Genomic DNA, 25,683 nt, shown 5'->3' with positions numbered 1-25,683 from the left:
AGCATTTACAATTCAAAGACTGAAGATGTCTTGTGATTCAGCCAATTAGCGTCCTTATACAAGCGGATGTGGTTCGCAGGGATAATCCACCAATCACGAGGCGGCATCCATCCGTGGAGGCGGGACTTAACCGGAAAACAAATATTGCCGCGTTCCATTTGTCCTCGGAAGTGGGGATTTCCCAGTTCTTAGTCGTAATTTTCAACTGGAACGCTCCTCGAAGTGGGATTTCCCACTGGGAAAGTGGGAGAGTCTTCACCACCCCCGAGTTCACATTCCAAGATGGCTGCCCCGGTTGTAAACAGTAGAAGAGAGCTCTGTAAAAATTCGTAGCACTTCATTCTAGTTTTGGTCACACTAAATCAGTCGTATACAAGTATTGTTCGGCATATATATGCTGCTATAGTGTAATTTACATTTTTCACGTGGTATATGCGAACTACAAACTTGTTTACCTACTTTTTAACTGGAACGCTGATAACTCGGCTGTGACGTCATTCCGAGTTCCGAGGTAAATGGAACGCAGCATATGTATGTTGCCACACGTCAATCAAGCGCAAACTCGCCTCCTATTGGTCCATCTCCATGAAATAGGCGGGACTTCGCGGCACACCGTGTAAACTACTGTTGAAATTCCGACGCTAACTAACTTCCCCGCCGTGTGCAAACACGTAAAAAGGGCAAAAGTAAAATCCCGGGCTGAAAAGCGTGAGTGATATCCAGCGCTTAACAAACGGGCTCGTGTATGTATTTTTTTGACTTTGATGTTTGCTAGTGCGCGTGTGTCGCCCACTGCAACCAGGACATGTCCAGTTAGCAGCAGTGGTTGGTGGATAATATCAACGAACCTGGCGAGCTAAACCCGTCTGGAGCAGGGCTTTTTTAACAGCTTTTCCTCGGATGCTGTGGCTACCATGAGTCCCGCGGGCTGCCCCCACGTTAATGGCTTCAAAGTGGACAACTGGAAGCAGAACCTGAGGCTCATTTATCAGTGTTTCGTGTGGAGCGGCTCAGCCGAGACCAGAAAACGCAAGGTAACAAAGTGATGGCGAGACGGCATAAAACGTCCTTTTTTACGAGGAGACTTCGATCACGAAATTATAAAAGCCCTTTGCTTTTGGGATGTGGCTACACTTGAGGCAAAGTGCTGAACTGTAGCCTCCATCAGAGCTGCAGACACCAGCATGATGTGCATCAAGGCTCCTGCAGGGCAGCTCCACTTCCTCCCAGCAGCACGCCGCAGCCTAGCAGGACACCCTGCTCTTAATACCTTATCCTCAGTACTCGAGTTGTAAAAAACAATCAGGGGGGATGGTGGATTTTATCATATTGGGACAGATAATTTGTGCTGATTACAAATAATATAATATATTACAAATAATAGCAGTGACCAAAACACCTGCAGAAATACTGCAGGAATGACATAGCAGCAGTTAAATGCAGCCTTCTGTAAGCTTTAAATATCCACTGGGCTTACATCAAATACATCAAAACACAACAATAAAAAACTGTTTTCTGAACTTATCAATATGCCTCTGTCCTTCACAGTAAAATGGATCACTGCAAAAACTCAAAATAAGAATATTTGTCCTATTTCTAGTTAAAATGTCTCATTTTAGTAAAAAATCTTATTACACTTAAAACAAGACTCATCACTGGAAAAAAAACAACAATTTTCACCTGTTTCAAGTAGATTTTCACTTGAAATAAGTAGAAAAATCTGCCAGGGGAACAATATTTTTTTTTGCTTGTAATGAGAAGATAAATCTTGTCCCACTGGCAGATTTGTCTACTTATTTCAAGTGAAAATTTACTTGAAACAGGTGAAAATTGTCAAATAAGTTATTTTTCTGTTGATGACTCTAAATGTTGAAATAGCAGTAAAACCACATTCATTGATGAAATGACATAAGGGATGGAAAGGGGGGATGGCAGTTTTACAGGGGGGACGATTTTTACTGTTTTTATTTCAGGGGATGCCATCCCCCCTCACCCCCCTTCAACTCGAGTACTGCTTATCCTATCTAAAATCAATCATGCATAACATAAATAGTCACCCGTTATCATCCTAAATTAGTTCCAATAACTGCATTGTTGCATGATGGGGTCACTACGGCCTTCTACACATGTGTGCACAGCTTGACTGCATGCATTTTGTTGGTACATGCAAGCACAGACCAGATCCCTGATGGTTTGTATGTCTACCATGTATGTTCTCTAGGATGGCTTGGAAATGCATGTTTTTAAATGTTGCTGCTCTGCTCCTTCACATCTGATCCGAATGGCTGGATGGATCACCATCAGCTCGTCATCAAGGTAGTCACAAGTCCCTCAGTGGCCCACTAATCTGAGGCAGGTGGATAAGAGCACGGAGGACAGTGTGTCCTCAGAACCGGGGTTGATGAACACTCAGGCTTTAAAACAAAACAAACTGGACTTCTTTTCTTCTGTTCTTGAATATGTCTCGCCTTCTATGCCGAGGATTTCATCGGTTCAAACCTACATCTTCAGGAGGGAAGGAGAACCATCTTCAAGAACAAAAGAAGTAGTAGTTCAATTGCCTTGTTTCAAACCTTTTGAGAGTGATGATGAGCTGGATGACTGAGAGCCTACACCAGTGCTCAATGTATTGAATGTATTTTGCCATCACAATATCTACATGCAATATAAAAATGAAGTGTATATAAATCACAATAAATGGTAGTCTATTATCCATCTGCCACCCATTCACATTCTGAGTATCGGTAACATATTTGATGGAACATTACATTTGATGCCATGCCATAATGCTTACTTACAGTACATTAAGAGTAGTGGTGTTGCAGTTGCTTCAAGATGCAGTTTTGTTAATTTAAAGAAAACCATGTTAATGGATTGAAATTTCAATTTTTGCAGTGTCTGCATAGGCTATTTACTATAAGGGGTCCATTTTAGCTACAAAGCAGATTTACATTAATGCCATGTGCTGAAGTAGTAGTGTATTTATAACAACTAATTTTTTCATTGCAGTTTGTGCTATGATATCAAATGTCTTCCTAATATTGTGCAGCCCTAATATACATGCAAGTGTGTTTTAGGGTCCTCCTCCAGTGGATGCTTGGTTCTTTGCCTCTGATGCCGGCCTCCACTGAGGAGCAGAGAGGCTGACGGGAGCAATCTGAAAATGATCAAATGCTCATGCTTCAAATTATTTATTTCTCAAACCCACGCGCTTATCGTGGGATCCTTGTCTTCTGGTGTAAGGCGACGTGCCATCCGTGAAAAGAAATACTCTATTCTCGATACCCCAGCTGTGAAACCACTCTGTGTCGAAGCATGAATGTGTTACCAGTCGAAAATATTGGTGACTGTCATGCACGCATTTCCACACCTGCTGATGTCGACCTCAGACTGTTGCAGTCTCCTCTGTGGAGATCAGTGTCCTCCCAATGCAGATAGACTTTTTAGCATTCGTTCACCGTGACAATTTGAAGAGGCCTCTGTTTGATTGTTTTATCACATCAGCACGACACGTGCGATTAGACTTCACCCGTCAGGAGGTTTTTAGGTTATGATTAAAGGATTCTGTGTTATACACTGTATATGAAATCAATTGGATTCTTACAGATTCAGTAATACTCTTTAAAGGGGCTATATTTAAAAAAAAAAAGATGGTATTGAACTAGTTTAGGGTAATGGAAGTCACTTTGTTGGCTTGGTCTGCAAATTTCTCATCCAATAAGCAGTTATGACTTGCACAATATTGTGACATTACAAATCCAGGTCAGAGTACAATTTTCCGCCCACCTAATCTTTGTCCTCGCCCATCATGGTGCTGCACCTCCAAAGTCAGTCGCGCAAAGCTTAGAAGAGGGGGTTAAATTGAGATCACCATGTCCACGCCCTTAAAGCCTCTGCTAAAAACTGAGCTGTACAGCTATAGTTGCAGAGCGTGCTTGTGTGTACTGTTTACATGTGGCATTTGGACCAAAGCATGATAGATATTTCCTCAAGACCACAGAAAATTAGCCGAGGCATATCATGTCTCCATTAAAGACCTTTTAAGGTTATCTTCCACAAACCCTCATACACCAAACAGATGTGTAGAACCATCTGCATCTCCTCATGTGACTAATGTCTGGGCAACAAATTGTCATCTTTTAGCTTTGTTTGGGTTTGCGTATTTGGGTTTAAATATAGGATGCCCTTCTTGACACAACCCTCCCCATTTCTCTGGACTTTGGACTGACAGTATGAGAACACTGGCTCGTGACCCCAAAGCAGCTGGATTCAGTGCATGAGCATTAAACATGGCTCTAAATTTAAACTAACTGTAATTAGGAACATTACTGCTGACAGAGCAAGTCAACAACATTGATCGTCCCATTACAGGGCGAAGATTCGGAAGAGCTGGAAGCACTAAGGAAGTGGGATAAAATTGGACGCTAAGCTCATATCGATGCCATATCCCTCGGCCAGATTCTGATAGGATCTGTAGCACTTCTGACCCACTGACATCCCACCTATTGGACCCAAAGGATCGAAGTCCAACATTTTGGTTTCAGACATCTCAGGTCCAGTGTTCTTGTCTCATCATGTTTGAGATGTTTTAGGGCTACAAGAGCGATCAGAAAGTGTTACGTGGGAGGTCTCAACTGAAATCATGGCTCTGCAATCATCCTTTCTCCTATATTGCTATGACTAACAGTGTTATCATCCAGTATGTGTACTGTTACATTGAATTCAACATCTCTTTAATGTCTTTACTGAGTCTCTCTTCAGATTTTGCACAAATCTTAACCTGGACTCGAGTATGAACTGATTACTTTAGAAATATTGAAGTCATCTCTATACTCTTATGAAGTGAGAGATTTTCTTGGCATGTTAACCATCTCAGAAAATGGTGTGCTTTCAGTGCTAATGGTGTAGCGCCACCAGCTTTCATTTTGACACCCATTACAGACATACTGGTCTTTTCCTAAAGTAAATGATGCATGTTGTCACATTCATGTGACAGGTAACAGACACAATAGCACTTGGTGAGAAATTACGCTTTTCTGTTGGAGTTGGGAAGACCACAGTGGCTTTTGTTGCATGGTCAGTGCTCCAAATCATTATTCCTCTGACTATATAACCACTATCTATACACATACTGTAGTCGGACGTTGATGTGACCGATGAGGTTGTTCCGATGCTCACAACACAAATTCCCACATGAACCTAGTTTAATCCAGGACCAGAGTCATGCAAATAGACTCTGACAGCTTGAAGAATGAGTAAGAATAGACTGTTGCATATTTTTTTGCATATTGATGAGTATTTTCCTAATTCTTGCTTTCTAAGCATGTATGAATGTGCATGTGGGACTGGAATCTGTTTTATGATGAGCAGAAAAGACTGATTGTTCGTGAACATCTGGTCATGCGTTCCTATCTCATCTTTGCTTGTAGCCGTGAATATTTTGATTATCTGCATCTTTGAAATGGTTTCGACCGAACTCTTTCTGCAGCCTGATCCGTTTTATTTTAAGGACAATGACGGAACACATTCCCGGAGCTCCTTCACCAGTGTCCGCTTCTGCTCATCATGCCAGGCAGGGGCATCATAGGTTTTTGCGTCTCTGTTTCTGCTTCGAGTAATGTCACCAGCCACGGTCCCACTTGGTGGGCCCTCATGCCCTCAATTTGCATGTTTGTTTCAAATGGAGAAGCAGCGTTGTGCGAGAAGAAAGGTGAAGTTTGCAGACGAGCTTTAGGTGCAGCTCATTTTAGGCCCTTTTGGCCTCAAGTTTGAATGACATGCGAGATTCAAGTCTTGATTGATACTGATTCTGTCCGTCCGTTGTCGGCTCCCATCCCACGTCTGCTCTTTTTCCATGGAGAGACATGGAGCTATCTCCTGGCCGCTTCTCCTTCTCCCCAATCTCCTAGACATTTGTAAAAGAGCTGTTCGAAGAGGGAACATCCTGCATCCACCCATGTGACAGCTTACTGGATGCATCCATCCATGCCTGCAGTTCCCTCTCTGCTTTTGGTTTCCAGAGTCGGCAGAGTTAAAGGCACCAGGTTCTCTCTACGATCCTTTCTTGAATATTTGATTTCAGAGGGCTTCAGTATCAGTGCAGCACTTTACATCATGGTGATTCTCACTTTCTCCAAGGTTCAGAAACCATCACATGGGCAGCAAACAGGAGTATCATTATATTAGGAGTATCTGTTTGAGATGTGTGTCATTGCTAGATTTTCAGGTTGATTGTACGTCTGCTTATGTCCCGCTGTCCTCCTAAAATTTACCCTTGTTTTTTGTTTTTGTCTGGGCCTTCAGATTCACACCCTCCCACCCTCTTCGTCTCACAGCTCTCTTCCAGGCATCGCTCATTTCTTCTCACCTCCTCATGTTCGCGCTGGCTCATTGGCAGGCCAGTGTGCCTTCTGCATTCTTTTTTGAACTGTAGCTATCCACCCTCGAGCCACAGTCCTTCCCACCTCCCTCTACTTTCTACTGCAATGATCAAAAGCATTTTATTGGTAGCAAAATTAATAATTCATAGTTGTGTATTGCATTCTAAGTTTACACATTTGATAAATACACCTGGCGATCTTTGGAGCAGAAGAATTTTGAAAGTTCTTGGCTTCTGAGTTTACTCGGATGTGGAAAACATGAGGTTATTTATGGATATTTCAAAGTGGAATTATAACTAATCATTAGCAATCTTTCTCCTCATCTGACAAGGATAAATCCAGGCCTTTTCCTGATGTTGGACCTTATGAAATGCGTATGGAAATGGGTCAAATTTGATGGTACCCTTCCATTAAAGCAAGGAAAAACCTGCAACAGTCACCAAAATGAATTTAAACTGAAAAATAATACATTATAATTGACTGAACATTCTGTCACAACAATCCAGAAATCGTTTTAGACCAGGAATCCTAGAAGGACATTTCAGAATATTCCAGTATTTTGTTCTTACTCATTCTTTGTGGTTTTGAGTTGTTCGTTTTGGGTCATTATCCTGTTGGGAGGACCCGTGACCTGCAACTGAGACCTGACTTTCTGACACTGGACACAGCATATTTCAGTCCAGAATGTCTTGAAAGTCTTCTGATTTCGTTGTACCTGCACAGATTCAAAAGACCTGTACCAGATGCAGCAAAGAAGCTCCAGAACATAACCAAGCCTCCTCCATGTATCACTGTAGCTACAGTCTTTTCTTGAAGGCTTCATTTTTGCATCAGTGAACATAGAGATGATGTAACCTACCAAAAAGCTTCAGTGGTGTCTCATCTGTCCAGTGGACATTCTCCCAAAGACGATGTTGTTTGTCAATATGAATTTTGACAAGTTCCAGACTAACTTTTTTTTATGATTTATGGCAAAGTCATCCACCTTGGTTCACACAGTGAGGGATGGTGTGACCTGGCACGGATAACCCATGACCTTGAACGTCACATTGATTCCCTCTTGAAGTTGCTCTGGGATCTTTGGTTACCATTTCCATTATCCGTCTCTTCAGTGTATCAGTTTTCCTCTTGTTTTCGTAGTCACAGGAACATCAAGCTTGGAGATGGTATTATAGCCTTTACCTTTTAGACACCTGAGATACACGACACACTTTAGTTTAATATCTCAATGTGTTCAAATTATTTTAAATCTTTTTTTTAGGGGTAAATACTAATTTGTCCAATTCAGTTTCATTAGATATTTGAATTCTCTTGAACAACAGTTCAAAATAAGCATCTGGTTTTTATTGGTTGGTTATCAGTCATATATTATTTAGTACTACATTTTGTAAGTTTTGGGTTATTTCAGTGACCATTGTGGGTCTTTTTCTTTAATTGAGGGTACCAACACATTTGACTACATGTATATTCTCTAAACATCTAAAATATATTAGCATTGTTTAGAAATCTGTTGAAGAAAAACAGCAAACCAAGCACGTATTATTATCGGGATGTCAGCATGAATGCATAGACTTGTCCAATAACTTTATTGATAAAAAAAATTCTGCTATTGTATGAAAAATGTTTGTGTTTTAAGATGCTTGGCCATTAAAACACCCTGCTTTCAGCTGAGCCACTGATGCTTTTTGGGTTGCTTTTGTTGCCGAGGTCCTAGATTCAAGGAATCTCACGATGCCACCCTCAATCTCTCTGTTTCTAACCCTCGTCTTCTCGACTCATTCCCTCTTTTCTTCCAGGCCAAGTCATGCATCTGTCACATGTGTGGTGCCCACCTCAACAGACTCCACTCCTGCCTCTACTGCGTCTTCTTCGCCTGTTTTGCCAAAAAACATATCCACGAACATGCCAAGAGCAAGAGGCATAACCTAGGTATGACACACACTTCCCATCTCCCACACTCGCAGGCGTTTGCATCATGCAGGTGCAGCTGGACCACTTCTACATGGTGCAACATCAGACATGCACAACTGCCATATTTGCATCAATAAGTTGCCTTATAAACATTAGTGTGTGCATATTGTCAATAAACTTATCAAAATAAATGACAGTTAAAAAGCTTTACAACAAGTCATGTAAAAGTATAGGTTTTATCCTTGTGTGGAGCTCTGACATTTACACCAGTGTCTATTTTCAAGGTAAGCAAATTATATTTTGGACACTCCCAGGCCAAATTGTGACACGGTAGCACAGTAAGTGACACATTTATGGACTCACACAAACCAGTGTAACATCATTGCAACAAAATCTAAAATCCTTTTTGCGTCAAGGAGGATTAAACTCTCGCCTGAGTATTTCAGTGCAATTAAATTCAATAATACTTCATTAATCTCCGAAGGGGAAATTACATTAAAGGAATCGAGTTTGACATTTTATGACATTTCTCCCTCTTTGAAAGTTAAACAGTTGGCTCCAGCTTTTATCAAATGGATGTCAGATTGGTTTTGACTGTAATGTGCAAGGAAACGAGTAAGTCAAGATTATTTTTGTTCCAAACTGCAAAGAAGCAAAACGGCTTCTGTTTGCATGGTGTAATGTGTCTGGGACTGATTTAATTTCACATATCTGCTCTGCTGTGCTCTTATTAATCTCATATCTTTGACTAAAAACCTTGCTGGTCAAGGCTACAGCATTCCTAAGTATTTCCTAAAATTGGTACATGCATTAAATTTTAAAACTAAGTTGGGAGGAAAGCTTCATGTAACCCATCAAAGAGAATATATATGTATTTGTAACCTAAATAGTGAATAATGGCTAATATTTACCGTAATATTGCAGTAAGATGAATAAAAGGTACTTGTTGTCTATTTGAATTGACCTTTAAAACATAAAAATATATGTCAAGTGTATTCTTTGAATGGAGTCCATCAAGTGCTTATGTTATTTGATTTATCAAAACATTCTTATAGGTTGTCTTTTCAGGAAATAAACTGACCTGCGTTCGTCACCTCACACACAGGCCGCTTCGTTGTTTCCATAACAGAATTCCAGCTCCCTGAATTAAATATTTGTATCAAACAGACACAATCGGGATGGATCCAGATTTGAATAAAGACGTGGGTGTTTGCTGAACGACATGAACATTTGGCTTTAGCTTTGTTTATCCCCTTATTCCTTCTAAACCCACAGGGCCGGATCAGCATTACTCAGAAATAAGCACAGAAATAGCTGCATTTTACCTGAACTTAAACACTAACACCACTTGTTAAGCAATCTACATTGTCAAACCTCTAAATGAAGAGAAATAATCATATTTAGTTACTACAATGACCAGTGAAACCAGTACCAGATGCTGTACGTGTCTGTCATGAATTATTTGTGCAACGCTGCTGTTTCTCCATCCACATCGAGCCAATAGTGGCACAATCGTGAGCCAGCCCTTGAATTCAGACAGCATCAAGCTGGCATTCAGCAGTACATCTGCAACACCTCTACACTGACTGCCACATCCTTTCTATACAGAGTTCACCTTCCCTTTATCTCACATCTGTTACTGGCTAGACAAAACAGAAGCAACACAAAAAAAGACCAATCTGCCTCGGGATCATTAGCAAACTAAAGGGGACGAAGTGTTGGCTCGACTGTCTGTCCTTGAATGTGTTTTGCAAGGGACTACGTAGACGGGAGCTGAGCTGAAAGGAAAATCTCTTGATTAAACCAGTTGATCTTTGTCCAAACTCTCACATGTTGCCAAGGAAGCTCAGTTTTCTTTCTGAGATTAGTGCATGTAATTCACAAATATTAAAAATGATGTATGGATTCCAGTTTCACATTACATTTAACTGTGTAATGATGCCCCTGCAGAACTGCCTTAGAGAGGAGCCGTTTGTGGAATTGGTGGACAAACATCTAAGGACCTATTTCTTGGACAAAACGTTTTCTTTGTAGATCGCTTCAACCATCCTCCAGACGAACCACAGGAAGTGGAAGGAGAGGAGACTTCTGTTCAGAATGAGCATCTAACAAATACCTAAACCAAAAGTGACCATCTGGTGAGGTGGTCTATAGCAAGGTCATGAAATAAATGACCAGCTAGACAATTTTAAAATGTAGCTTCTCTTTTGCTTTCAAAGATAACCAGAGTGGTGAGGCGGTTAGGATTGTCGCATTGCAGCAGGAAGGATCCTTGATTGACTGTGTAGATGTTTGCATTATTTCTCTCCAGGTGGTCCTCTCTTCCTGTGGTCAGTTAATTGCCTCTACAGGAAGAGCTTTCATACCTCTTACTGTAGAGGTCTCCATTTCTGGGTTAGCCCGTGATGGACTAGTAACTCAGATTTTCATCATTGGGAATCGGGGGTAGTTTCACGCTGCCTCGATCGTTGGTGCATCTCCATTACCAGGAATGGCCTTACAATAAGAATTTTTTGGGGGAATTCTTTGGTAATCCCTGCCTTGGGTGGACTACATCAGCATGGTGCCAGGAAATGTGTGGGTGAGGGGTGGTGTTGACTTGGCACTGATTGGTATTAGGGCTGGGCAAAAATATCGATATGGCAATATATCGTGATACTTTGCCGGCCGATTCGATATCAATATTCAAAATTTTTGTATCGTGTTTTTTTTTTTTTTTTTCCCCTTCCAAATAATAAATCATGTTTCAGACAGGTTGTAAATCTAGTACGACTTTATTGCATACATGGGCTTAAATAACATTGTTGATGTTAATTTCATATTATAGAAATAAAAAACATGCAAATATGTTGTAACTTTAGCTTTAATAGTTACAACAAAACAGCATGGATAATTTGAATTACATTGTTTTGACTCAGTTTGTCCCATGAATTATCACTATAATCTGATGTACGTGCAACTCTGATTTTAATCAGAATCTGACTTTAATGACAGGGTTTGAATACATCAAACAGGGAATTTGACTTTGGATACACCGTTGGCGACATAGATGTTATAATGTGCGTATTTTCCAAGGATGACACTGGGATAGAGGAGGGAAAAAAGGCATCTTCACACTGTGTATAAATACGCAGTGTCAAGGTGCAAAAAAACTCAGCACATAAAAGCAACATAACATCATCACGAAGACTTGCATGTGGGTATGGGGGGGAGGATTACTGGGGGGAGGATTACTGGGGGGGCGGCACGGTGCATCCAAGTGATCGCCGCGGCCTTCGTGGCGCTCAAACCTGGAGACTGTGTTGGGGGGGCTGATAAGAGGGGAGCTGGGGAAGGCATTGAAATGAGGGAGGTGTGGCTATCAGCAGATGTGTGTGTGTGTGTGTGAGCGGTAAGTCTGTGAACTTTGCCCCAGAGCTACTCCTCAGCCATTGTCCTTGATGTTATCAGACGGCCCGGTACAGTTCTGATACAGGTCCACATGTCCTGGGAAGAGGAGGCTAGTGGGAGCAGAGCATCTTGTTTTTCATTCCTCCAGAGAGATTGTGACTGGAGCAGCCTGCCAAGCTGCTCTGTCAAGGTCAGATTGTAGAATCAACAATTGTTTTAGGACAGGCAGATTCCAGTAATTTTCCATCTGCCTTAAGTCTCTGGTTCATCAATGGCGACTCCAATCAGACGAATTTGTGGTCAATTCCCGCCAAGCCGAGCTTCCAACTTCTCCAAGGTCTTTTCCATCTTGCCAATGAGTTCAAAAACCGCAGCTAGCTTGCGTTTTAGCTCCCCCAACGTTAGAGTGTTGGTCGCACAGCTTATCCCTCTAGCCACGTCCGGCAGCTCTGAGAGGGCCAGAACAGCTGTCGACGACTTACGAATTAGTCGATATGCCAGGTAACCGCCAGCTCCAAAAAGCAGAAATCCTGTTATCATTAATCCAATTATGAAGGCATCTTCAACATCCTTGACCAACAGAATAGACAGACACATGATCCTCCAGTGCTTCCAGGAGTCCATCATGTATCCGGCAAAAAATGTCCCGTCGGGGCAGGAGGGCACCCTTGTCCCCTGACTTCTCGTCGCAAAAATGTGGTCAATTGTGCTGAGAGACCAGTTAACCGATTCCATGATTGTAGAGAGTTTCAGAGGATGTGAAAAAGAGAGGCTCTAAGACAAGACAAAAGCAGCAGCAGGGCAGATAGGGAGGGAGGGAGAGGGAGCAGAAAAGTGTCCGCCTTCGCCGAGAACCGGAAGAACTTACATTTAAGATGCATAATGCCTTTTACAATTCTCAGCGAACCATGTATAAAATCGCAAAATTTGGATATCCAATATCGGTATGCGTATCGTGAAGTCCTTGGCAATGCCCTGCCCTAATTGATATGCTGGACGGATAGTAGTACGGATTGTTAGTTTCCTAAGTAATTGGATCTAAGTAGGTACAGATGTTCTGATATTTCTTTAATTCTTTCCTTCCAATACCTGGGCTTTGGGTATCGGCCAATACTGAGTACTGTTCCAATAATAGTGATATTTTAAATGTTGTATTTTTTAAATAACAAACTACATCATCTTTACTTTAAGATATACATCGAGTAAAGCATTGGGAATGCCCCTAGGAGGGATGGATGGATGGATGGATGGATGGATGGATGGATGGATGATCGATCGATCCGCTCAGGGAAACGGCCACGCTTCCGGATGTTGGATTTCATTTTATTTTACTTTTCTTTTTTTTTTTCATTTTCGATGACCAATGGGGGCCGGTCATCAAGGACAATAACTGTCAAAGTCCTGCTTCCAGTCTTGCATAAGGAGAATGTTAATTATGTAAATGTAATTATGTTAATGTAAATGAATCTGAGGCGTGGTATCAGATGGTGCATAGATGTAAATAGCGATACCCTTATTTTTGGCTGCATCTGCAAGTATTTCTGATATTGGCATGGGAAAAAAAATCCACTGCTAGTTCCTACACTGTAATGGAGACACTACGGCTGAAAGATCCTAGGTTTTACCCCAAACTCCTGCAACAAAATCAACGGCTCTAGAAACTGGTTGGATATTGATTTTTAGAACCGTATGGCTGTATTTGATTAGAGGAGGAATAGAGTCATCACACCCGTAGGTGAAGACATACAAGGGGACGTGATGCAGCACGCCAGCGCAGACAGGAGAAACTAAACTCTGTTACTGCTCAGTGGTCCACTAATTCTGTATCTTTTATTTATTTTTTTAATTTTCATGTCCCCTGTGCTGCGACAGCCTCCATGTACGGCGTGTACATCATGTCGATGGCATATAAAAAACCTTAAGGGCAACTGTGCATTCATGAATATCAACTTGCTCAGGGAATTATCCGAATGCCCCACTGTGAAGCAACATGCATAGTCTTTGAAAAGCTCCGGACAAGAGTGCTCATCTCAGAGGCTGAAGTGGCCAGAAATGTGTGAAATAAAAAACAAAATAAACCTGATTTAAGAGGCAATGTTCTAAAGAGTCATCCTCATCACAAAGCATCACCATCCTTTATCAGAACAGTACAATGGCAGCTTCAGCTTCCTTTTTCTTTTTTTGTTCTTGTCCTCCACGTAAGTGAATGAGACGGGTTGGAGCTGCGAGCGGAGTGGGTTGCACTGCGGTGTTTGGAGCAGAGCAGTGCTGCAGTGAAGACACTCGGGGTGTCACCCACAGAAGCCTGGCAGATGTTGAGACTCTACGGTCTGGTTTTATTAAGCCTCCGTGTTATCACTCAGCTCAGCCAGATCCTCTGCTGTGTGTGTGTGTGTGTGTGTGTGTGTGTGTGTGTGTGTGTGTGTGTGTGTCTTTCCCAAAGAGTGTAATTGTGAGTCTAATTAGGTTAGCGCCTGAATGAAATGCTGCAAAAATAGAGTTATAAACGGTGTAACACAGAGAGAAAAGATAAGAAAAAAAACACAGGGTCCCACTCCCTGCAGACTTGCAGCGAGGTAATTAAGTCATCTTTACAACCCCCCTTGGAATTATCCTTCATTAAATAACCCTCTTCTTCCCGCTTCTCCTTTTGATTGCTTTCTTTGCCACTTCACTTCTTTCATCAGCCCATTTTATGTGTTTACACCCAGACATTTGCCGTATTATGTTTGCCACCTCGTGTGGGCTCATCTCCATCTCCATCCTCTACTCTTCTGCCCTCCTCTTGTTCCCATGGTTACCTGAATGACCCTATCGATATTCAGGATTGCTAAATGATTCCTCTAATTGCAACATGTCTTTTCCTCGTCATTTCCTCATATATTTCTCTTTACAACTCCTCACTTCAAGTTAAAATCCTCCCTCCCTTGTTTTCTCGTTTCCTCGCCTACTTTCAGCCTTTACCTCTTTTACATTTTTTTTTTTAGTTTTTTTTGCCGCCCATGCCTGCAGAGGATAACAACCAGGAGGTCCACAGGCGGGTTGTTATGGCAACATCAAACAGGTGGCTGCAGGGTGCATCGCAGGTGATGAGAGAAGAGGAGGAAGTAGTAGAGGCTGTTTTGGTCCGTGTGAACACTCAAGTGTGCAGCAGTGAACGATGGGACAGAGAGCTGCCTCCTTTTCTTCCTCCTGCCACTTCTCCTTGTCCTTTTCTGCCCCCTTCACTCCGTCCATCCGCATGTCTTTCTGTCGTTTCTAAGTGGCTTAAACAGGTTGTTGACAGATCAGCAGATAAGCCAGGCTACCTGGCACGGCAGCACCTGCGGGAGCATGACTTGAATGGGAAAGACTGAGATAAAACAGGCAGTGGTTCATACAGAATGCACTGACGCAGCCTTCTAGGCGTCCCTGCTTTTAAATAAAATGGCAACAGTTAATTATCATTCTCTCTTTGTCTCCTTGTCCAGCTATTGACCTGCTGTATGGGGGAATTTACTGCTTCATGTGCCAAGACTACATTTATGACAAGGAGATGGAACAAATTGCCAAAGAGGAGCAAAGGAAAGCCTGGAAAATGCAAGGTACAGCAACACTGAACACACACACAGTTACACGTGCAAACCACTCCAATTAAAGTGGCTATGTTATCGCTTTTTTTGTGCTTACTAACGTATCAGCGCTGTTATCGTGATGGATTATCATTTTAGAGGCTCGAATAAATCAGGCAAATGTACATTGCAGTGTTGCTATGCACAGAGGGCATCGTGTTCATGGTGCTGAGAAATCTTCCTTTTTTTCTTTCCCAACATCAGCGCTTAGTGGCAGCGAGCGCTTCAGTGGTCATTTTAGAAGCAGATGCTTTCAACTTTGCAGCAAGGATCAAGGATATTGTCCATCCCTGTGGAGCTGTTGGTACTTCCTACCCAAAATATATATATTTTATATATATATATATATTTATTTTATTTTCTGGGCCTATAATGCAGCTAATAAATTCGTTTTTTCTGCCCTTTAGTACGCCAAGGGATTTTCAAAAAGACAGAAGACGAAAGTTTGTTCGGTTCCATCGCTGAAAGTTGATAAGTCTAAACTCCAAGTGATTAGTAAACATTTGGTGTCGTATATTTTAGGGTACTACAGAGTACATAGTTGCAGATTCCTTTTCTTGTGATCTGTGTTTGGATACCAGGAAAAATAACAAATTCCCGTCGGTTCTTCTCACACAAAAAACACCTCCAATTTCCCAGATTATCACGCCCAGATGGCTTTGCAATAAAAATAGTTTGAGTCAGAAAACCTCTGCAGCCAAGACATGATGCTGTAACCAGTTAATTTATTTGATTGTTTGTTCAGGATTAATTTAATCCTAAAAATCATTTTTGGGAAAGCCTTAATTTTCCTAATGTTGGAAGCAATTCCTGCATCTACACCTCTTGCCTTGGGTGTATATAGAAAAACATGTATGAATAGACCAGTGTTCTTAAGTCCGGGTCACGAGGATCCACTGGGCTGCATGTTTTAAATGTTTCTCTGCTCAAACACACCTGATTCAAATGAACGAATCACCATCAACTCGTCATCGAGGTCTGTACACATCTGTCAGTGACTGTCGGGGTTGTGGAACCAGGGAGACGTGAACACTGAAAAACGTCCTTCTAATGAAGGAAACAAAGACTTGTAACCAGAAAATTGGTCTTTTTGTTTAGTGGCTAAACTATTTTCCTAGTTTTAAGAATTGTAGTCAAGAAAATTAAAATTGCTTAAAAATTGCTTGATATCAGACAATTTGACTAGATTTAGGAATATTCGGCTTATTACTAGAGGGGATGTTTTACAGTGTAAAACATGCAGGACTGAGGAAGATGATGTGGGCGGTGAGTTCCTGAAAGTTGACAAGATCCATCATGTTGCATCAGCTAGTGAGATTAATATTTACTCAACAGAAATGTTCATCGGCGGTCTTTGTAGTCAAGGTTCGTCCTGCTGTCCACTTTTTATTGTCTGAATCTCGTTGGCGGCTAGAACATGTATAAAAGCATATGAGCTGTTGAAAACAAAACTCAGAGTGCCTTCTGGGGCCATTAGTTCTGCCGACCACGGGCCTCCACAAAATAGACCACACAAGAAACGCTTGACCCACATCTGCTCCAGGAAGAACCTCTGTCTTTGTCGTTCTGAAGAATGACAGGCTTTTAGAGTTCTGCAGGTTCCAACGGTGGTTTAGAAGTACCAGAGATTTAAACGCCTGAAATCTGATGGCTGAAAAGCAATGTTATATGGCCAATTTAATGTCTCCTAATGGTTTCAAAGCCAAGTTGTAATTCCCAGAGCTCGACTAGAGTGTGGCATACATTGTGAACACAGAACTGTGTTTTAAAAAAAAAAAAACCCCACTAACATGTGTATGTTATGTTGCAGGCATAGGGGAGAAGTACTCAACGTGGGAGCCCACCAAGAGGGAGCTGGAGCTGCTTCGCCACAATCCCAAGAGGAGGAGAATCACCTCCAACTGTACAATCGGTTGGTGTTGCTGCATGAACACATGCATACAGTCGGTGCTGGTGCTGGTGGTGGTTAGGAAATCTCTTGGTCTGAACAGATTAGTCATCAGAGGGAGGAAGTGACGTAAGCAACACTTATGGCTCTTTTCCACTAGTACCTACTCGGCTCTACTCATCTCAGCTCGGCTCGACTCGGCCTGGTTTCTTTTCTATAACAATTCAGCACCTGGAGCAGAAGTAGGAGGTTGGAGTGAAGCTGCTGTGACGTATTTGATTGTGAGATCTAAACGAAGAAGACAAAACCACTAAAGATGTAGAACATGGAGATGATGTATGTGCTGCTGGTTCTGTGGCTCGTGTTCAATATCAGGTTAAAAAATGAGAGAGAGAGAAGCTTCAAGCGGCAACGCTTTTTTTCTTTTTTTTTTTAGTTTGTCTCGACGCTGCTGAAAAGTCCGTTGGTATCCGCGAGCAGCTATGAAGTGACAGAGCTCACTTCATAGCTCAGACGTCTCACTCCCAACCCCCCGACAAATCTGTGTCCTGTATTGTGATGACGTCAGATACAGCCGACTCAGCCGCTTAGAACCTCGGCAGAGTAGATACAGAAAAGTATCTACTCGCCACGTTAGACCCCTAGTGGGAAAGAACTAAACCGAGTGGAGCCGAGCTGAGTAGGTACTAGTGGAAAAGTGCCATTAGGGTTTCAATAACAGACACACAAATTGACCAAACGGACCTCGGCTAGTCTTTAAAGGAGCTGTATGTAAGAGCAATAATAAAACGAATCATAAAATGACCCCGATATGTCAACAGACATTTAAAAATCATGTTCATTTCAAATACTTATGTCACTGACAACAGCACTCAAGCCAGGATATTCCAGTTTAAAAAGAGGAGTTGCAGCCCTCAACTGATGTTTATGTTGTCATTTTTTGTTTTGGCCTGAAGCTCCATCCTCCACCTATCTCCCAATCACCAAGTCAGTATTGTTTCTGAAGCTCCACCCTCCACCTATCTCCCAATCACCAAGTCAGTATTGTTTCGGCATCCGGGTTTCCAGCTCAGCTCTAATTATCGCAGCCATGGCAGCCTACGTTCGTGCTGCATTCTGCAGCCTACCTGGCAACCTCTGGTCGGGGGGAGGAGGGGGAGGGTACACGCCACTCAACAATATTTTGAAAGTGACTGCAGTACCAGTTTTGGCCATTTCTTACAGACGGCTCCTTTAACTTAGTTGAGGTGGGTATGGTTTAGATTTTTCTAATCTAGCTCTGACAAAACGTGCATTTTTACTCTTAACATGCACAGTAACATCAGCGTAATCCTCAAAGTGATTCATTTCTGGAAAGAAGCTGTGTAAGAGGTGTGATCAGAACATATTAATGTTCTGTAGCAACAGGGAGCGTTGCAGTGGAGGCAGAGGAGGCGTCAGACAGTGTTTGGCAGCGAGGAGAGCTGGCGTACTTTTAACACCTTGTAGCAGCCTGCAGGGATCTGCCCAGCACCGTTAGCATCAGTTGAACTGTGCTGGCCTGGCTGCTCATCACTGAGAACACCATCTCCTTCCACCTTCGCGCCTGCTTTCCACTCCATTCCCTTCACCTCCCACTCGGCTGGGCCTGCTGTAATCTGATCAGGGCTTCCCTTCGTGTGGTCCAACATTGCCCCAGGGGCATTGCTAGATTTATTTACTTCTCTCCATCTTTTATACGTTTTAGATTTTTTGTTCTCTTTTTTGGCTGTTGAATGTGTATCTCCTCTTCTCGCATCCTCCATCAGGCCTTCGTGGGCTGATAAACCTCGGCAACACATGCTTTATGAACTGCATCGTCCAGGCGCTGACACACACTCCACTGTTGCGCGACTTCTTCCTGTCCGACCGACACAAATGTGAGATGCAGAGCAACTCCTGCTTGGTGTGTGAGATGTCACAGCTCTTCCAGGAGGTGCCGTTTTCTTTTCTTTTGTCTTACCTTTCCCCAGAGTTTATCCAAACGGGCATAGTGATAACGCAAACGTCACCACTTCTTCCTCAGTTCTACTCAGGCCACCGCTCGCCTCACATCCCGTTCCGCCTCCTCCACCTGGTGTGGACTCACGCCCGGCACCTGGCGGGCTACGAGCAGCAGGACGCCCACGAGTTCCTGATCGCAGCGCTGGACGTCCTGCACAGACACTGCAAAGGTAAAGCGGAGACTTCACAACGTGAAAAAGAGCTGAAAAGCACTGATAAAAACCCCATTGAAGTCGTGATTGGATGAGTGGAGCTACGAGGATGGTAAAAAAGATGAAAGCTGTGTCGACTGACAGCGGAAACTCTTGGATCTCTGTGTCACTTTTGTCAGTTTACAAGCCGAGTGGGTGTCTGTGAAGTTGAATGCTTTTAGCGAGCGTACAGTAATTTGCACGCGCGTGTCCTTGTGTGTATCCACTCAGATGACAACGGGAAGAAAGCCAACAACCCAAACCACTGTAACTGCATCATCGACCAAATCTTCACAGGGGGCCTGCAGTCTGACGTCACCTGCCAAGTCTGCCAGTAAGTGTGTGTGTATGTGTGTGTATGTGTGTGTAAAAACTGTCCATTTAAGCCTCCCGAGAGACTGTTATACTGGAGTTTGATGCCTTCGTGCAAAGATGTGTCCTTGTAGACTTACTAGGATGCCCTTCAGTCTACCTCGCTCATCTGCTCTGACACTACCCCCCCCTGCCGGACCCCCACTCTGCTTTTATCATCCACACATCTACACTGCAGCAACAAGCCTGTCCCCCAATGCAGTCTGGAAAGTTGTTCTCTCACTCCACCTGGTGGTTTGTTTGTCTGTTTTTTTGTTTTTTTTTTGGAAAATGACATAATTACAATCTCAAATAAATGCAATTGGCCCGTGTGACGGGAGCTGGTTATCTTGTTCCCGTTCGTGGACCAGAACTGGAAAAAGCTTTTCTGAAGGACACTCATGGAGCCATTCTTTAATAGACAAAACGGTGCATTTACCCCCATTTATTTACTGCTGATAAATCAGTATTCCTCAACATGTAATTAAAGCTTTTATTCAGAACTGTAATCAGCTTAATTGCATGTTTTTTTTCCTGGTTTTCTTGTGTCTGTACTGTATTTCAAATAACAAAAAAACGTAAATTCTCCATATGGATGCTATAAACTTCGTTTAGGCAATATAAAGATTGATCTTTGCAAACTGGTGTGTGTAAATCCACATGCACTAATCAACCTGACGTTCACCTGTTGTAGCTGCCTGCAGCCACTAGGGGGCAGCTTCAGAAAACATACTGTAGAACAACCTCGGACCTGTTCGTGTAATGCTTGAGCTTTTTTCTTTAGAAGTAATAGTTTAGAAAGAGATTTTGTGGCAGATTTAAACTTTTGGGTTTAAAATGCTTTATATTAGTCAGTTATTTTGCTCTTTGTGTTTGTTTGTTTTTTGCTCTTTGACTTGTTGCAGAACCTTTTTCTCACAAATGCACACTTACATAAGTCTGTCTTTATCATACCACCGTTGTGTAATAATGAGAAGCACCTTGCAAACTCTTATTTTGCAAAAGCTGTGTTGATTATAGATTAAAGATCATATAATACCAAAAGATTTACACCAATGCTCAGGTCAATGCCTGAAATCAAATAACTGGGCTTTGACTGCAACGAGCAGAGAGGCAACAGACGGTTGATTTTCACAGAAGCTGCACCACAGCTCCAACAGCAGACTCTGTGGAGCTGCTGGAAAACTATCCGGCAGTAAATCTTCTCGTCTGAATAAGTTCAAAGTTTTCCTTTGAGAGCACGAAGGCTCGTTCAGGACACTGGGCAGTGAAACACCTGACGTGTGAGGGCTTTACTTTGCTTGAATGTACGAAAGCGTTGATGAGCTGTCGGGCCGAGCATCTGAGCAGCAGTCTCCTCTTTCCTCACAGGAACAATCTTTGAATCTGTAAAAACGTTGATGCTAATTGTCTGTGCTTCTTCTTCACGCTTCCCCTTCTGCCGTTTCTGTTCCCGTCTTCTTCCCAGCGGTGTCTCGACGACAATAGATCCGTTCTGGGACATCAGCCTGGACCTGCCAGGCTCCTCCACGCCGTTCTGGCCCCTCAGCCCCGGAGGAGACGGTTCGGCACTGAACGGAGAGAGTCACACCACTGGAGCCACGACGCTCACAGACTGTCTGCGCAGGTCTTTTCTTCTTCTTTTTTTTTTCTTTTTTAGATAAAGTCCAAACTCAAAAACACAGTAGGTCTCAAACCTTTTTTCCAAACTTGTAACTCTCAAGTCACTTTGAGATTCAACTGTTCTCCCAAATCCATCGGAGCAGAGACTTGGGCGAGCTTGAAATAAACCCTTCCCTTCCCCGTCCAGGTTCACCAGACCAGAGCACCTCGGCAGCAGTGCCAAGATCAAGTGCAGCGGTTGCCATAGTTACCAGGAGTCCACCAAGCAGCTGACGATGAAGAAATTGCCCATTGTGGCTTGCTTTCACCTCAAAGTAAGAGAATGAAATATGCCTGCTAATTTAGGCCATATTACAAACCGTAGTCGTGCGCTAACGCCGCTGGGTGTGTTTTTTCTCAGAGGTTCGAACATTCGGCCAAATTACGGCGGAAGATCACGACTTACGTTTCCTTCCCGCTGGAGCTCGACATGACCCCCTTCATGGCCTCCAGGTGAGCAGAATCACAACGAGGGCTGAAAGTAAGGTGTTCAAAAACCTAAAACCTAAAAAAGTGTTTCTGCGTGGATGGAGCAGTTTATGACAAGAATATACACAGAGTCCCTGTTCTGAAAAACTCTGGACACCGTCTGGAATGTAAATACAAACAGAATGTTAGGAGTTAAAAAACTCAAACTCTTATTTTAGCTATTCACAGAAGAAATCTCTAATGTGGATAGTGAGGAATTGTACCACCATAAGTTTAAAAAAGACATTTTTTTATTTCAGTTAGAGCGATGCATTTCAGAAAAGGACGAGAGGATTTTTAACATCTTTGTAGCGTCCCATCTTCTCTTAACAGTGGTTTATATTCATCTGGAAGATCAGTGGGAAGTTGTCTGTTGATCCAGGATTTGAGTCGCTTTAGCAGTTCTGGGTCCTTGTTTTGTTCCTCGTCCCACTTTCTGCCAAATGTTTTTGATCTGTGAAAGTTCTGCACCAGTTCAGCCCCTGGACTCTGGTCTGGATTGGACAATGTGTTTCTCTGAAACCTGTAAGTGCCCTACCAAACGTGCAAAGCTGTGTCCCTTCCATACGCAGCAATGCTCTACTGTACCACCAGCGGTGCAGGCGTTTGAGACGAGCACTCGTAACGAGCCGGGTGACCCGTCTTCTCTTTGGGTTCAGTTAATCTGACCACAGCACAGTTTTCCTCTGTTGCAGTCCATTTTAAAAATGTTTGTTTTTAGTGCAGCACCTTCTGAGGGCTCAAAGACCACGAGCACCCAATACTGCTTTTCAGGCTGTTCTTTTCTTCAGATTCTCAAAATGTTTTGATGGTGTCACTGTAGATAATGAGATGTTCGGTTATCACAGATTTAATCTGAGGAGCATTATTCTGAATTTGTTTCACAAATGAAGATCTTTGCAAACTAGTGGATTTCTACCCGTCTTTCAGTCTGAGAGACTCTGCACCTCTACGATGTTCCTCTTGTACCCAGTCAGGTCACTCACTTGTAGCCATGTAACCTGGTTAGTTGTGCGATGTTTCTTACAGTTCCAGCCTTCTGAACATGATTATGAACATCAGTAGGAGCTATTGCTGCTGGGACTAAGTGTGCTCTGTTTGCTCCGTGTTTCAGTAAAGAGAGTCGGATGAACGGGCAGTACCAGCAGACCGTGGAACCATTCAACAATGACAACAAGTAAGACAAGCCCCACAGTCAAAATAAACCCCAAGTTTCCATTTAATCATCTCTCTGTGACCTCACGGATTAAATGTGTGGTGTTAAGCAGCAAATCTATTCATAAAAGCTTTCTTTTTACCGCCTCAGAGGTCAGACTGCTCCTGACGATTTGAAAGATTATAAAAAGCAGCATAGTGAGAACAGTGCTGCATCTTTTTTTTGTTCCTGTTTCAGGTACAGTCTGTTCGCGGTGGTGAACCACCAGGGGACACTAGAGAGCGGCCACTACACCACCTTCATCCGGCAGCACAAGGACCAGTGGTTCAAGTGTGACGACGCCATCATCACCAAGGCGAGCATCAAGGACGTGCTGGACAGCGAAGGGTGAGCGAGTCGGTCACTGAGCAACGCCTCGCTGCTCCGTTGACGACGAGGCCTCAGTTTTGACACCGCGGTGATTTTACTGTCATCTCTGCAGGTACCTGTTGTTTTACCACAAACAGTTCCTGGAGTATGAATAGTTTACCGCCTGCAGGAGGAGCGGAAGCATGACACCAGGATTAGTTGCATGGAAGAAAAAAAAGGTAATACAAACAAAAAAAGAAAACAAGCGAGGAGGGAGGCGAGGACACCTCAACACCCCCCTACCTTGGTCACTCTGAAAAGGAACGACCCGCCCCACACGATAAACTAGATCCACGGTCTGCCGTACAGGATAAAGCAAAACACAAGGACTTACGCAAAAATGCTTGAAATACAGACAGCAGGTTTGTAAACTGAGTGAAAGTTTCACTTGAATTCAGGGCATAAAGAAGAAAGAAGCTGAGATAGTGTGCTTCCCTCCAGATGATAGAGGAACTACATTCTTCAGCCATGAGGCGCAGGCATGAAAGCTGAGGTAGTTTTACTTGATCCCAAAGCTCTCCGTCACCCACGTCTCGCTTCTTGCTTGCACAGCTGCATATAGTAACATCCAGGGGTGCGCAGAAGCCGAGCCTCAGCTTCCTACCGGAGTGTAGAGCTCTGCTTCTGCAGAGAAAGTTGTTTTGTTTGTTTTTGTCTTCTCACTGTACCTGCAAGGATTCAAAACTCTGGAAGCAAACACATTTGTCTTTCACACCCACACTCTCCGCTCCAAAAGACCAAATATTTCCAGTGAAAGTTGTTTGATTTAAGCTTTATTTGTGAGCCTATCGGGGCGGGGGTGTAGAAGCGACGAAGTTTGTTCCATTTTAAAATTTGTGAGTCTGTGGTTGTCACGTAGGTACTTTAAAATAAACAAAAAAAAACACACAAAAAAAAACATTTTCCTCCGAAGAGAAAAAAACAAATGGACGTGGCAGATGTGTTTGTGTTCTGCCTCTCCTCCTTCCAGCTTCCAAAACTCAGAGGGGAAATTGAAAACACAGTGAATATTATATTTTTATACATCTTGCAATTAAAATGTTTACGGTTTTTCATTTTCGTAAACTCTCACGTTGTTCGTTTGTGTTAAATTGTGCCGTCAATCATGATTTTTGTACACGGAATGCAAAGTAGAGAAGAAAAAAAGAAAAGAGTGCTGATCATTTTTGAGAAAGTAAGTGCTGCTATGGCTGTTTTTTCTTTCTTACAAAATATGCCTTTTTTGTTTCGTCTTTTTTGTTTTCCTTTGAGACATATTGTCCACGTTTTTAGACACATTGTCATAATGCTGTTTCAGGTAAATCATTCTAAAGAAATGAAACAAAAAAAAAGAAAAGGAGGGTGTATAGTTTGGGTGATGGCTCAGAAGCTCAGTCCTGCAGTGTTAACTGTCGGCCGCATGTCTCTTTAATTCATCCGTTTGTGTGAGCGTGCGTGTAATTTCCCCAGGAACGAAGGAAAAAAAAAAAAAAAACAACTCGGTGTTTGTATAGAACGTGTTATTTTGTGCGCGTGTTCCTGTTTGTATGCACGTGTGTCGTGCGTATGCACCGTATGTTCGTGTACTGAATCAGTACTTGCATTCAGCATGCCGTCTGAGCTGGGTATCACAGTTTGATAAGTTTTTTTTGTTTGTTTGTTTTTTTTGTTTTTAGTTTTTTTCTTTCCTTCACATGATGATGATGATGATGATGTATGTAAAAGTGTACAGTTTGTATGTATGCGACAAATGGAGAAACCTCAAAGTGGATTTGGTCTTCGATACTGCTGGATCCAGATGCGGGACCGGAATCACGAGAAGAGACGTGCATCTTGAGCCGGTCGAGTCATTCCTCGCACACACAGTTGTTACTGCTGCAAGAACTGGACACGGTGATTGAAATGCACTCAAATAAAGATAATTATATATCCGTACACAGCTGCTGACTGTTACTTTCCTAGTGAAATGTTTCCAGGAGGTGCAACGAGGGGGGAGTTTCAGGGTCCCGATGCAGAAGTGGTCCTCAACAAGTATTTAATATGGTTAACATCAACCAGCTGGTAACCATGGCAACTACTTTGTTCTGTGTTGCCTGCGGAGTCTGTCGTCAAACAGGGACATGCTGGAGAGAATACAAACATATTCAATCTATAATCAAATAATTAATATCATTAAAGATTGCATCCGCCTTCTCTACAGGGTTCAAAAATGTCCCTGATCACTTTAGATAAATGCCCGTCGTTGGAAGCCCATGGCTCTGATTTT

At 42.7% G+C, this 25,683-nt stretch overlaps 1 protein-coding gene across 1 annotated transcript; it reads left to right on the top strand.

Moving 5' to 3' along the window:
* The first annotated feature begins 594 nt into the window (after positions 1-594).
* Positions 595-24,592, top strand: usp22 (ubiquitin specific peptidase 22). The gene is made up of 13 exons (XM_061708358.1): positions 595-1,034; positions 8,177-8,309; positions 15,152-15,265; positions 17,103-17,204; positions 18,968-19,134; positions 19,225-19,372; positions 19,625-19,727; positions 21,213-21,371; positions 21,555-21,681; positions 21,768-21,859; positions 22,989-23,051; positions 23,268-23,417; positions 23,512-24,592. The coding sequence occupies exons 1-13, from the start codon at positions 915-917 to the stop codon at positions 23,552-23,554; spliced, it is 1,521 nt and encodes a 506-aa protein (XP_061564342.1). The 5' UTR covers positions 595-914; the 3' UTR covers positions 23,555-24,592.
* Positions 24,593-25,683: the final 1,091 nt, after the last annotated feature.

This window comes from Cololabis saira, chromosome 19, assembly GCF_033807715.1.
Source record: "Cololabis saira isolate AMF1-May2022 chromosome 19, fColSai1.1, whole genome shotgun sequence".
Lineage (NCBI taxonomy): Eukaryota > Metazoa > Chordata > Actinopteri > Beloniformes > Belonidae > Cololabis > Cololabis saira.
Note: the sequence above shows the minus strand (reverse complement) of the source record. Positions and strands in the feature narration are given on the sequence as shown.

What these genes read in the sequence shown, in the direction of transcription:
- usp22 (XM_061708358.1), top strand. Translation starts at nt 915, where the DNA reads ATGAGTCCCGCGGGCTGCCCCCACGTTAATGGCTTCAAAGTGGACAAC. An exon ending in GAAAGCCTGGAAAATGCAAG is followed by an intron (nt 15,266 to 17,102) that starts GTACAGCAACAC and finishes GTTATGTTGCAG; the next exon opens with GCATAGGGGAGAAGTACTCA. An exon ending in CACCTCCAACTGTACAATCG is followed by an intron (nt 17,205 to 18,967) that starts GTTGGTGTTGCT and finishes ATCCTCCATCAG; the next exon opens with GCCTTCGTGGGCTGATAAAC.